Here is a 14,470-nt window from a genome sequence, read left to right as displayed (position 1 = left end):
GATTTCCTCGGTATTTTCCTCTCTCTCTCTCTCTCTCTCAATCTTAACCGTCTCAAACGATTATGCTAAACAATTGTACCGACCAAACCAAAATCTCGAAAATAAACTCGCGAATCTTGAGAATTGCAGATAAAGAAGTTTCACAATATTTGGACGCGAACATTTGTACTCGGAAAATTACCGAAGGATAGCGTCGGTTTAGAGCGCCTCCGTTCGACACACTGTCGATTGTCCCGGCGAATCCAACTTCTTCGCCATTTGCTGAAAAGAAACGGGATCAGCGTAGACTGTTCGCTCCGTTACTTCCAAACCTTTATTCGTACAGAGCTGTTCACGTACAACATTAAAAATAACGCAAGGCTTGCCGCCGTTTTCTGAAGAATACAACGAAATTTCTCGACGTGTACTGCGACCTCGAGCGAGAACGATTAGGCAACGTCCTTTCGTGTAACAATGGACCAAAACGACGTCCGTTTCGCTGGCGTATCACCGTTGTCTTTTCCTTTCTTCTTCGAAGAAATTGCGATTGACTCTATTTCTTTGAAGCAGAGTCCATCGTCAATTCTCTTGTTATATTCGTCTTTCGGTAATTACTGTGATAATATGCTAAACTTAGTAAATTTGACAAGATAACTATCGTTTCTTATTAAAAATCTCCTAAAACTTTGCGTAAAGCTTCGATCAGTGGTTTAGAAGAGAGCTTGAAAAATTGGGGGAAGTGACGATACGTGGAAAATAGATGTTAAAAGGCAGAGAATTGTGGGAGAGCATCTCGGACGATGGAAAAACTTGAGATCAAAAGTGTCACAGTTTGCTGAAAACGATATCGTTGCGCGTTCCAACGTTTTCGTTTGCGGATGACTCAGTGGTTGGTTGGGTCATCGGTTAGCTGTGGATCGGTGCGTCGCCCAATTCGAACACGCTATTTGAAAATTACGCTATCGGGCAAAAATGCGCAGCTACTTAGCCTTAACACGCTAAACGTTACGTATGTAAACTTTCGTCTTTTGTTCGTATACCGGCGCGTATTCCGCGTTTACGCGCTAAATGGAAGGCAAAGCGAAATTAGTTGGCCGTCGAAGGCAATTTTCGAAGATATCTAATTATTGCCACGTTATTACGTAATTTATTAACAGCTAACAGTGTGTAATATTTGGACGATTTCTAGACGAACGATACACGATGCCTGTTGCTCGTTAATTCGAAAGTCAGACGTTTAAACTCGTCTTACGGGCGCAAGAACGAAGTTCGGTATTTCTAATTATAAAGATAACGAATTTTTTATCAGAATGTAGCTTTGCCAGCGGGATTGTTGCCTCTTTGTAGGATGTCGAGTAAAAAATCTTGCCAACGAGCCACGAGTCATTGTGTTCCTGGCACAGACAGCGAAAGTAACCGAATCGAGTTCCTCCTTACGTTCGTGTTCTCGCCAAGATTCGTAGGAATCGACTGATCGTTTCATCGAACCGTTTGATATATTAGCTACGGGCAAGGGTCTCAAGCAAGAAGAAACAAGAACAGAACGAAAACGGACAAAAGGAAGCGAGAGTAATTCGTCGGGTGGCAACATCTTCCATCGATATCGATGATAAGAAACGGGAAGCAGATGGAGAGAAAAGAGGAATCCAGGTAAAAGAAAGATAATTTCTTTGTTTTTTTTTTCTCTCCTAACAATCAGAAATATTCACAGGCAGTTAATTCCATCTTAATAATAAACCAAATAAACTCGAAAGAAGAAAAAGAAAATCAGGAAACGAAGCTGAGAAAGAAAAAGCACAGGGGATCCGGGTTTTCTTCGTTTCTGTCGATTCGAATCCTTCTCGCTCGAGAGGCGTCCGTTCGATTGTCCGAGAGGTCGCTCGGGTCTGCGACTGTCTGTGCGCTTTCTTCACGAAGAAAAATATATGTATATATATATTTAATGTCTCTTAATCATAATATATATATATATAATAATAATCAATTTCTCTCTAAATATCGCGCGTGACAACGTATTCTTTCATTACTCTTTTTATGTACAATAATTATATCTCGCGAGCTTCATCGATTTTTTTCCTTCTTTTTTTTTTCTGTGTGTGTTTTGTGTATGTTTTAACATCGTTATTATTAACAATTCTTCTTAAATTCTTCTCTCTAGTGGCGTAAGTTTCGTGAGCGTCAGGAGGCTTCCGCGATCGTTACACCCTCCGAGTGGGTGGCACCGATCCATCGTCGTCGTTTTAATGGGAACGACGATCGTTACGCCGGAAGCCTCCGTTGAAAGTTACGTCACCGATCAGGATATACCATTTTTATTACTTTCACTCGTCCTAAAAACGTGTACCACACGATCCAACGACAAAAGGGAGGTAACGCATCGTCGATTCTCACTGCTTTTCCACCGCCTTCGTCGTTATTTGTTACCCTCCTACGCCATTGCGAATTCCATCCTGGAGCCGAGCTTCGACAGAATTTTCAACGACGAAGTTCCCTCTGTAACTTTCGACAATCGACGTCCCGGTTTTCATCTTCACCTCGATCGCTGTGCCTCTCGCCGAAAATCGCTCGAGCACGTTCCCCGAGGTACGACAATCGGAGCGGAAAGAACTGTAAACTCGGTGATGTTGACAACGACGTCCTCGGTGGCTGAGAACTAGAATCATCGTGACGATCATCATCGCGGAAACGCGTGTTTCATCGCGTTTCGAGCGTTCTGCTAGACGTTCGACGGTGTCCGTTGGAGCGTTTCGTGGTTATTGGAGTATTTTTCAGATAGGAACCTTGAATACATTTCAAGGGAAAAAGTCTTTCCAGGATGATGCACAGGTGTGTCTCTTTTCAGTAGAAAATATAGAGTGTCTTTGAGGATAGCGATAAGAAGACACGATTAGAGAAAAGAAACGCGTGGAAGTTATGAGAGGCAGAGAGAGAGAGACAGAGAGAGAGAGAGAGAGAGAGAGAGAGGGAGACAGAAAAGAGAGACAGAGAAAGAGAGACAGAGAGAAAAAAGATCGAGAAAGAAGAAGGAATGGATAGAAGAAAAAAAGAAGCCAGGAGAAGAGAGAAAGAACAAGAAAAGGAAAAGAAGAAAGTTGTTCGTAAAGAGAATGAGCTAGAATTGTGAAATAAATGGATTCGGTAATAAGTTCCTTACTCAATTTAAAAAAAGAAAGATATCGATAATTCTGCAGTTAGTTTGCTAATTGATTGAAGAAAACATAACTCCTTTAAAGATAAAAAAAAAAACTCTACCAGCTAACACTACGATAAATTCTACCGACGTTAAAGAAGTTATAGAATTAATGGTAACGAAGAGTCGTACCGTTCGATCGTTACGCGACTCTAAAAAAAAGAAACAATCATACCGTCGGTGGAAAGATTGAAATCAGCGTATTGTTCTAAATAAAACATAAAAAGATTTGTTCTCCCCTTTCCATTCATTTTTTTTTATCTACTCTTCGTCAGAAACCACGATTTTCAATCTCTTCATTTACTCTTCGCGGCGTTTCGGCTTCACCGACGACACGATACGACACGGTATATTATGTACATATACATTCCCTGTACAAAGAATAGGAAACACGCGAACAAAATCCCTGCAAGGACCAGTAGACGATGAAACGGAAAAGCAGCGGCAGTGCGTGACACGGTAGCCAGCCAGGAAATCGGAGTAGGTGTAAAACGATAATAGAGAGCGATCTATCTCAGCTCCTCCCTGCATTACCGACGCAGTCCAGCCGCTCTAACGTTACAGCAGGTCGTGTCTCTACCTAAACATCGTTCGAATTTTTAATCTTTCTCCTTTCGTTTATCTTTCGTTCTCACTCGTGATTATCACATCGTCGTAACGTTCGCGCGAATTTCTCTGGAATTTCTTTCGACCTTCCCTGAAAGTGTTGGAATTTTGGAATTTCTCGCACGGCTCCAGTCTGGTTCCTCTCCGCTTCCACCGGTTCCACTATTTCGTGTCTTCGCTTTCCGCCGTGCTTGCTTCTCTTCCGTGTCTCCTTTTCACCTAGTTTTTCGTTACAGTGTTATATTACCGTTATTAATATTAATTTTTTTGGTATATGTGTGTGTGTACACGCGTGTATGGATTGTTTTTTGGTTCGTGCTTGGCAGAGGAATTCTGTTGCCGACGGAGCACGACGAGACAAGCCTAGGCCCACTTGTCGACAACCGCTTCGTTTGCTGCAACATAATAACACAGGCACACATCGATTAGTTCGATTCTTTCCCTACACCGCGTCGCGAAGACTTTTCAAATTGCTCGTCGATCCTTCGATCTATCGTGTGGATCAACCGTGACAAACTTGGCAAGCTGCTCCGATTAGACGTTCGTTTGTATCTCTTTGCCTGCAACTGCCTCGAGAACTCCAGTCCTTCCGGATTCTCGAAGCCTGAGCCTGAAGCTATGATCGATCGTATCTGTTCTTTTCTTTTTTTTCGTTCTTTCTTTGCCTCGAACTTCCTCGATCATTTTTCGCACCGCCGTGGATGACGAGTACCCCCTTTGTCTCTTCGAATGTGAATTTCTCTTCCCCTCTCTCTCTCTCTCTCTTTCTTTCTTTCTCCCTCTCTGTCTGTCTGTCTCTGAACACCCCTCTATCAGGGCGCGGTCACTATATTGAGCATAATCGGTGGAACGAGTATAGCGAAGTGTTCGATCAATTTTTTTTTTTTTGTCTATAAATAGAAGACATATTTCAAACATACTTTATTAATATACAATTTGTAAACTTCTTATCGGACTGCTAGACTGTTGAAATATCGACACGTTCAACGATATACATCTTGTCTTTTCCTTTATTACATATTTAATTAGCGTCTTTTTCATTGAAAACGGGGGAAGGCGAGCAACACAGAAAACCACCGATGGCAAACGTGTCAACGCACCGAGAGAACAGCCAACGAAATTAACACCCAAACCCAGGCACTCGGACCTCGTCTACGCTTGCTATGAAATTTCCTCGAAACTCGCCATACTCGTTCTACCAATAATACAGAATCGTTTTGTTTAACGAAAGCGAAGAACGCGCCCCGTCGTTTCGTAGTTTCCGTTTTGTCTGTTCTTTCTCTATATGTATACGACTGTATAGCATTGTGTGTGTGGTTGGTGTATGTATGTGTGTACATATGCGTGTGTCGGTGTATAACGTGTCGATGGTGTCTCATAAGATCTCTGTTTTCGGCTCGATCCCATCGGTCAGCTTGCGGGTTGTTGTTGCTTGGGTGGGTGTTGTTTAAGTGCCATTCTGACGATCTTTTTCTCTGTGTCCGGACTGCTGGCGATTTTCGTCCTATCGCGGTTCCCGAGCTTTATTTCGGCGGCGTCACAGGCGGTGCCACTGCAAGCATATCACACGTAGTCTCGATTAATTATCAAGAAACCGTGAACGGGGAACAATCACGCGCGTCGGAACATTGTTCCCCGGTTACCGGATATCCTAACAGCCGGGCCCGTAACGTCCATGTTACATTTTGTCCCCTGTTCGTCCCTTTTCTTTTTACTTCTGTTTCTCTCTTGCGTACGCGGTTCTGGTCTGTGCGTCATTCAGTTTTAACAATTTTAACCAAGATTGCTCATAGATCGTCCAATCGGAATATGTACGTTCGAGTTTTACGTGGAAGCTTTTTCTGTCAACGCATTGCGTGGGATTTTCTAACAACCGTGGAACAATTTGTTGGCGCGCTACGGAGGATTTTCTAAGCATCGTTTCATCTCGTTTTCTTACCGACAGTATTTTCTTTTTCTCGTTCAATGAAGAAGTCGAGCAACACGAACCTCGCGCTTATAATTCACCGAAGCTAAAGGCTGATTGTAACTAACTGAAAACCCACGGTCGAATTTAAACTTGCCGAAGGAAAAGGCAGCCAAGCTTCTCGAATAATATAGAAATCGTTCGAATTCCGAGTAGAAGATATTTCTTCGAGTTCATAATCCACGCGCAGTGCGTTAAACGAAAAATCATTTACAGGGATCAATGAAGAAAAAGGAAATGGCGAAACCTACAGCCAGCAAATCGTAAGCTCGCTTTCATTTTCAAGCGAGGATAATCGCTCGAATCGTTTCACGCTATTCCCTTTTCTTCAACTGTCATTTTCAACTGATATTGTCGTATACGTGGCGTCGTGTATCGTGGCGTTTTCTCAAGGGGTGCGGGGAATAATAAGATACATAAACTAGTAGAAGAAACAATGGAAATAATAAGAACTGTTACCTGATGGATCCACGCGTGGAGCAGCGATCTCTCCTCGGACATTACGCTTTTACTCTGTGACTGAATAGTTTTCACACATCAGCAGGCAGGAGTTAGCAAAGAAAAGTGTGTCGGGGTCAACTTCTTCGATTAGGAGTAGATTGCTTTTTTTTTGTTTTGTTCAGTCATTCAGGCCAACAGGACAGTTATATATTGGTATTCTGTTCATCTTTGATTTTCAAATTGTGTTTTTATCTGTTCAGAGGAAGCATGCAAAAAATTCAAACAACAATTCCGAGGGGAACACAGAATGGCCGGTGATGATGTATAATATAACGCGAGATGGTTGTGACTGTTCGAGCGTCGAGTCGCGGATGACGATTTCCAACTGGTCCGCTTCCGGTTGCGCGAGCGAACTCTCGCGAATTTCACATCCTTTCGACCAATTCCTCGCACGTCCGGTCGATAACGGAGCGAGTCGGAATCCTGGAGCAATTTCTGATCCAGGTTACGGTAGTTAAGAATGGTAGAGGTCTCCAAGTGTCCATTAAACGTTTTGCCGGTACTTCGATTTAGAAATTGAGAAAGAAGAAGAAAATATGAGAAACCGAGTGAAAAAGATATAGGAATGAAGTTTAAGAAAGTCACTTCGACTGATCAAAAACCTTTATTTTGCCTTCATCTCTATACCTAATAAATAAACAAAAAAAAAAAAAAAAAAAAAAAGTACTAGAAAGAGGAAAGAAAATATGTTCTTTTTTTTTCTTTTTTTTTTAAAAAAAGTACCATGTACACCCAGAAATCGCTAACAATATTAACCACGGCACGGGACGTCGTAGTACAGTAAAGGATAAGATACAAACAGATCATGGGAACGGGAGGAGAAGTGAATGAATGAGAGAGAAGAAGGTACAAATAGTCGCAGGCGTGAATGGAGACAAACACTTATTACAGTTCACATTGTATTAAGTGTTCGATGTTCGTACACGCGGCAGATGCCACTTCTCAATTATATACCGTATTCTTATCAAGTAATTTCTAACTCGTGGTAGGCCGATCAATGAAACTTCGAACACGCATTAGTAACACATCGTTGTTTTTTTTTTTCTTTCTTTCTTTCTTTTTTCTTTCTTATCTTTTATTACAACAATTAACGCACTAGATCGGACCGCGGTTAATCATCGTATTGAGATTAATGATAGCCGCGATGCGATATTTATACTTTCACTTATAATTGTTCTTCCGGTCTCGATTCGAACTTCAGTATGCGTATATATGTGTGTGTTTGTGTGTATGTGTACTCGAATAAATAAAAATAAACTGATAAATAAACCTTTCGATTTTTACTAACAGCAGATGAAAATATCTGTCGCCTATAAATCGATCGACGTTGTCTTTTTGTTAATTTACAATCATCGATCGAAATATTGGTATACACGTATAATATATATATATATGAAATAGAATATATATACATATATATATATAGACTGTTCTATTTCATAGCGAGTAACTCGCGATCGTTTATAATTCTTTATATTACTAATTAACTTCTTCTTTCCGTGTACAAGATCGAATCTCGTTCCGGTTACTCGTTAAACTATGAATATACCCGGGTCTAATTAATTAGGATCATCACACACCGTGGCTCGCCACAACGTGCATCCGTGGCGATGATAGTATGCATAAAAAAAATCATTCAATATAGTCGCACTCTCTATCATAAGTTATTAATCATTATTATTATTATTAATATTAATATTATTATTATCTCATTATATCATTAGAAATAGGTACTTCCTGCACGAACGATGCGACCGTGGTTTCATCATCGTACTAGATTAGGTTACTTGAAGCGTTGGGCAAGCTTCTTGCGAAAAAACGTGGAACTTTTAATAATTCATTTATCTCTCCCTTTCTCGCTTTTTATTTGTTCTTTTTCTTTATTATTATTATTATTAATCAATTGTTTATCAATACGTTTCGAGTTATATCTTCTTCAGGTTTGAATGAGAAGATTTATACTACGAAGGTAGATAGGTCAAAATATATATATATATATATCTTCTTTTTTCTGTTTTTGTCTGACAGATTCTAAAATAATTTCTCTTTCGATCGCCGATCGAAGGAGATATTCCTCGAAGGCGCGCGCCGATCGCGACTCAAACGTGCGATCAATTGCCCAACGCTGCATTGGCCTTCTCTTTCATCGATGGCACTCTCTACTGCTCCTCGGCTTCTTTGTCACGGATCTTTCGTCAATGAGAGTTAACTAGAAGGTAGGAAGTAAACGAAGAGCAAAAGAAAAGGAAAAGTGAAAGATGAAGAGAACACAATCCACACAATATGCAAGTACTTACAAACGTTCGAGACGTCGAGTGAACGAAAGAAAGCACGGAATTTCTCTCGTCAATGTTTATTGAGCGTTGATGAAGTGCTGTCAGACCGTTCTACTTTGCTTTTTTTTTTTCTTTCTTTCAATCATCTTTTTAATATTTCTTTTTGCTTTTTCTGACCGTATCGGCGCTACGATCTTCGCTGATATCTCCGTGCTGATACGATAATTCAATTCGACGAGAGGGAAAGAAGAAAAAAAGTGAAAAAATTAAACATTTATAACGTTACACTCTCATTTTTCGTTTATCGACCGTGTCTCGCACGAGATTATCGGAGAAAATCGTGCCGATACTTCATCATATCTCGCTGTACAAAAAGTAAATTCCGTTATTTCGAATAAAACATACAAGTTAGTGAGTTGAATACAGTCGAAAAAGGAGGGAAAAATATGAAATAAAATAAAAGCGTGGTTTAGAGTGCGCGCACGCTCTAACGCTGCACCTTAAGCACGTGGACAAACGGATCGTACAAGTCTTTTCGATGTTTCTTTACGAATCCTTGGTTCACAGGTCTGATTAAGTTTAATTATGTTTATACCAAAGTAGTATGGCGCCCTAACCGGTAATTAATATATATATATACATATACATATATGTATATTTATATATTACACTAGTCGTTACACTGCGAATGACGCTGCCTCACGCAGAATTAAATTAATTATATGCACTCGTCGCGTCGAACGAACGGTGGACACACAAAGAAAAAAAGAACGGAGAAAAAAAAGAGAGAACGTTCTCATCGTCTCGTCTTTTTTCGAACGCAAAAGGTACGCAAACCGATCCTCGAGACCACATCGTCAGTCTTGTTGCGTTTGCACGTGGTCGAGGTATGGCTTATCCGATTTATATTTTTCGCCTTCGTTTGCTCGCAAAAAAAAAAAAAAAAAAAAAAAATAAAAAAAGAATGAAAACACGGCACTCGACTCGGCCGAATGACACTATTTTTTTCCTCGTATCTTCCTAACGTGGTACGATTTATAAAGCCCCAAATGAGAGAAATGACTAAGAGACAGCAGTTAGATGCGTTAAAAAGGCCCACGTATACTCGTGACGACACCGGATCTTTCGCTTTCGCATGTGGCGCGTGTATATTATATAGCATGGGTATCTGATGGCGAATCTGAACTCGAAATCTCGTTCGATGCTCGAGCATTCTTATCTACGTTGGTTGTAACAACAAGAACAACTAGAAGAGGAGAAAGAAGAAAACGACGACGACGATGATAATGAGGATATGAAAGTATTTATACAGGAAAAGCTATGTATGCAGTTCTCTTGGACGTTCGACTGAGCAACGTTTGTAACGTGTCAAGAACTGATCTAACACATTTATACCGTCCAGGGTAAATAACATTCATAACATTCATTTTTGCAAATTTCTTATATGTGAAATCTATATCGTGTCTCTGTACAAAGAAAAGGGAGAAAAAATAGATTATCGGACAGTGAACGTTCGTGATGGTGTCAACTCTTTCATCGCGGTGATCCACTTCTGTCGACTTATTGATTAAAGTCAATTTTATTCATCTGATAACGTGTGCTTTCGTAGAAATGGTTTATTATTCAAATACGCTAGAACTATCGCTCGTTATTTATCTATAATTCCACAATGAAAGAGTCAAGTGAAGAGATTCCAATGCCTCGAACTGTCGGCAATTGTTGTTAATAGGAACAAAGATATACCTGCTGATCGAGCGTTCTCGCGTTCAGACCACCATCCTGAGGGAGATTAATATGACGAGACACGGACTGTCAAAGACCATAATAGATCAGTGTCAAATTATTTCTTTCTTGTATCTTATACGCACGAGCCTTTGCAGCCCGTGTCTGGTGAATTAGTGGTATTACAAATCTATTACGTGGCATCGATTGTTTAGACAAACAAATCACATCCAGTAAAGTACACGTGAAGGTAACAGCGTGGATGCAATGATAGTGCAAAGATGTTAGGATGATCCTGCCGTGCTAACGTAATTCAACAGTGAAGATTAAAATTAAATTTCGTTTTTTACCTGTACACTGTTGAAGTTGACTCTTACTCGCACCAGGCTAAATATCGAGTAATTAAAGAATGCCTTAAACAGATGTAACAATTGAGTGTCGTCAAGGAAATAGGTAAAGCACAGCAGGATTCGAAAACCATTGATAGTGATTGTTCTACGAGGTGAATATTCTTGTTTTGGTTAGGATTTACCATCGGTAGTACGGTTGTGCATGCAATTACTCGTCTACGAGGGAAGGAAGACATAATTAATAGACGGGTTCAAAGGTGAGCTCCATTAATTTTTCAACTTCATGCACAATCTTTGTGTTGATATTTCGGCAACGGGTTAGGCAGTTCCAGTTTTGTCGTCTTGATCGAAGGAGACACTCCAAGTGCTAAGGATTAACGAATAACAACAAGTGTTTTAAGAACAAGCAACAACAAAAGCGGCTAGAGTTAGATAGAAAGATAAACAGTGAGAGAAAATTAAAATTAGAAATAAATACGGTAAGGAAAATATAAAACATCTAAGGATGTTCTCCAAATAAAAATGAAACGAACAAAATTATATGATGTGTGTGCTGCTGTGCGTTAGAAAAGTTAAGTGCCCAAAAATAGAACTACCGCAAAATATCGTGCAACATGCTCTCTAGGACTCTATTCTGTCGATGTTTTAACTAATTTAAAGAGAATTTTGATATTCGACTTTACTTGCAATAACTTACTGCTCAATTATTAAAAAGAAATTCATGGAACAAGTGAAGTGGAATAAAGGAATATTGAAATTTCTTTTATACGCTAAGACATCGTCAGATGTGCAGTACGTATAAAACAGTAATATACAGGCTACACAGAATCGAAGGTACTACCACAAACTATCTATGAATAAATTAATGTTTTAGAAGTGCATTGTGCTCGAATATCATGCAATGTGTATACGTTTTAACAACAGGGTTAGGGAAACGGGTGTACTAATGTATCAAGGTTAGAAAAAACATTGGTGGGTGTTGTTTCTTTCTTTTCTTTTGTTGGGGAGGGAAAGTTAATGTTTAAAAGGCACTCGTAGAAAATAATTTAACAATCACAATAGTTTTGATTGCGCGGGGTCTCTTTTTTATCACTCGAAGCCACTGAAACCCGTAATATGATTGTAGAGCGACTTCAGGGTACGGTGTGATGCGGGCATGGTGGGCCTTGGTGGCAAATCTGTATTGGTTGTACTAACACCATGCACAACAGTCAAACTGGTTAAAATCTCACTTAAACGCACTTCAATTAATAACTTATCTTCGAGGCTTCCCGGGCAACGGGGAAGAACTTCGGTTTTTGTTTAAATGCAATTGCAAGTCCGAGAACTCAGTTGCAAAATGTTTTCCATAGGAAAAACACTGTCTGTTAGACTAAATGTTTGTTTTCACGGACGTTCTATATGGGACAAATACTTAATAGTCCAAAGAACACAGCCCACATTAGAACGATCCAAAGCACTGAGTCAATTGGATTCTCACCATCTGCGAACTTTCTGGCAATGAACTTAAGAGTTTCGTCGAGAAGTACCACTGGAATGGAGAACTTCATAACGGTAACCCACTCTTCGCCCGTTAGAGGAGTAACTTGGAATACAGACTAAAACAAATAATAATTGATGTTATTACATTACACTTATATAAGAACAGTGAGAAAATGAGCAACAGTTCTTTTTGTTGCATCTTTATATACCGAAAGGACGTCGATGTAAAGGATGACAAAGTGGAGTGTGAAAGAAAGAGCCATAGAGGCAATGAGCCACATGTTAGACCAGGGCGGCATAGTGACGAGAGACTGATTCTCAGATAAACTGAAAGGAAATAAAAAGAAAGTAAAGTAGAAATTAATATAAGTTTAAACGTTTACAAGAGGAGATTCGTTTGTATGGTATTACCTGTTCATAGCATTCAACATTTCAATGGTTACAAGTACAGACAGAGCCATCGTCATGGGATGAGGATCTGTGAAGATCTTGCAATTAACGCCTTTGAATTCATCGCCACCACCCAAGCACGCCAAGTGATGAGTCTGGAAATCACAGCAATTATCGTTACGATGATGTATCAAGAGCATCGACTAATATGATAATTACCAGTTGATAATAGCTCATCTGTGGTCCATGCGGACTGTACATGAACCACCATGCAGCTGATCCAACAGTCGCAGCACCTACATATCCACCAATAGCCATATAGCGGAAGAACAACCAACCAGAGATGAGAGATTCGTCGGCTTTACGAGGGGGCTATAATATTATAAATATAATTATAATTTCCTTTTACATTTTCATAAAATACAACTTATTTACTTGACAATGTTACCTTGCTCATAATGTCCAGATCAGGTGGATTAAAACCGAGAGCAGTAGCTGGAAGACCGTCAGTTACCAAGTTGACCCACAAAAGTTGTACAGGGATCAGAGCTTCGGGAAGACCAAGGGCGGCAGTCAAGAATATACTATAATTATCAAGAAGAATTCAGTAAGTTGTTTACCGTTTCTTTTATCGATATTTGATATACATATTGGTTTGTCCGTACAAACCTTACGACTTCACCAATATTGGAAGAAATCAGATAACGAATGAACTGTTTCATGTTGTTATAGATAGCACGACCTTCTTCAACAGCGGCGACAATGGAAGAGAAGTTATCGTCAGCTAATACCATCTCAGAGGCAGATTTCGCGACAGCGGTACCAGATCCCATAGCAATACCAATCTCGGCTTTTTTCAGAGCAGGCGCATCATTTACACCATCACCAGTCTATGGTCGAGAAAGGAAAAAAAAGAATAAAAATCATGGCTTACATTTCTTACGATATATAGACAGCATCGATTAAATAACCTACCATAGCCGAAATTTCATTCATGCTTTGTAAGAACTCAACGATCTTGGATTTGTGAGCGGGTTCTACACGAGAGAACAGACGAGCTCTGGCACAGGCAGCCTTCTGTTCCGACGAAGGAAGATCATCGAATTCACGTCCAGAGTATGACTTTCCGGTCGTATCCTCATCTTCACCGAAGACACCGATACGTCTACAGATGGCTTCAGCGGTAGCTTTGTTGTCACCAGTAATGACAATAACACGAATACCAGCGGCACGACACCTGGCAATCGAGTCAAATACTTCCTTACGAGGTGGGTCAAGCATACCAACGACACCGATGAAGGTAAGGTCCTTTTCGTACGTGTAGAACTTCGTGGAGTCATCAAGATCCATATCGTCAGGTTTCATTGGGTGATCAGCGGTGGCAAGAGCAAGACAACGCAGAGTGTCTCGGCCAGTACCATATTGACGAGTCAGATCCAAGATACGGTTTTTCAGAGTAGACGTAAGAGGAACCTTGGTAGATCCAACACGAGCGTGCGTGCACCTGTCCAAGACACCTTCTGGAGCGCCCTTAACGAACAATTTCGGTCCAGTACCCAATTTAGTTGGTTTCAAGGGTGTACAGTAAGAAGACATAGATTTGCGATCGCGAGAGAACTCCAGAGTGAATTCTTTCTTCCATTTTGTCTCCATGTCTTGTCTGGCAACGATGGCCGTGTTACGCCTATCCAGTCCGCTCTTAGAGACACCGTACGGATTGATCTTCTCCGCAAGAACGATAAGAGCAGTCTCTGTTGCCTCGCCGACCTTCTCGAATGCTTGTTTGAATTCATTGAAATCGATAGCGGAGTCATTGCACATGATACAGATCGTACCGATTTCGTGAAGAGTTTCGTAGTCCTGACCACGAATCTTCTTGCCTCTCAAGAAAATCTCACCCACTGGTTCGTAGGTCGAACCAGTGATCTCGAATTCGTGGAAGCTGCTGTCGTTGCCCTCGATCTTATCAAAGATGAACATTCTGTAACAATTTGTAAATTCTTAGAGA

At 40.4% G+C, this 14,470-nt stretch overlaps 1 protein-coding gene across 5 annotated transcripts in view; it reads right to left on the bottom strand.

The window, feature by feature from the left end:
* Window positions 1-4,522: 4,522 nt before the first annotated feature.
* LOC126921302 (calcium-transporting ATPase sarcoplasmic/endoplasmic reticulum type) overlaps window positions 4,523-14,470 on the bottom strand; it is a 51,102-nt gene continuing 41,154 nt past the window's right edge. For 3 of the 5 annotated variants that reach the window (XR_007712276.1, XR_007712277.1, XR_007712278.1), the window contains 9 exons: window positions 13,438-14,443; window positions 13,132-13,352; window positions 12,911-13,046; window positions 12,682-12,834; window positions 12,484-12,617; window positions 12,282-12,399; window positions 12,071-12,188; window positions 6,201-10,957; window positions 4,523-5,327 (listed from right to left, as the gene is read on the bottom strand). Coding sequence is in view for 2 of the 5 variants with exons in the window: in XM_050732775.1 (XP_050588732.1) it covers window positions 11,988-12,188; window positions 12,282-12,399; window positions 12,484-12,617; window positions 12,682-12,834; window positions 12,911-13,046; window positions 13,132-13,352; window positions 13,438-14,443 (1,969 nt within the window). In the remaining 3 variants the exon portion in view is untranslated. Of the gene's footprint in view, window positions 5,328-6,200; window positions 10,958-11,567; window positions 12,189-12,281; window positions 12,400-12,483; window positions 12,618-12,681; window positions 12,835-12,910; window positions 13,047-13,131; window positions 13,353-13,437; window positions 14,444-14,470 lie in introns of those variants that run through there. The other 2 variants (XM_050732776.1, XM_050732775.1) reach the window with 2 other exon arrangements.

The sequence above is a fragment of the Bombus affinis genome, chromosome 10 (genome assembly GCF_024516045.1).
Source record: "Bombus affinis isolate iyBomAffi1 chromosome 10, iyBomAffi1.2, whole genome shotgun sequence".
In the NCBI taxonomy this organism is placed as follows: domain Eukaryota; kingdom Metazoa; phylum Arthropoda; class Insecta; order Hymenoptera; family Apidae; genus Bombus; species Bombus affinis.
The sequence above is the reverse complement of the archived record's forward strand: the minus strand, read 5'-3'. Positions and strand labels throughout refer to the sequence as shown.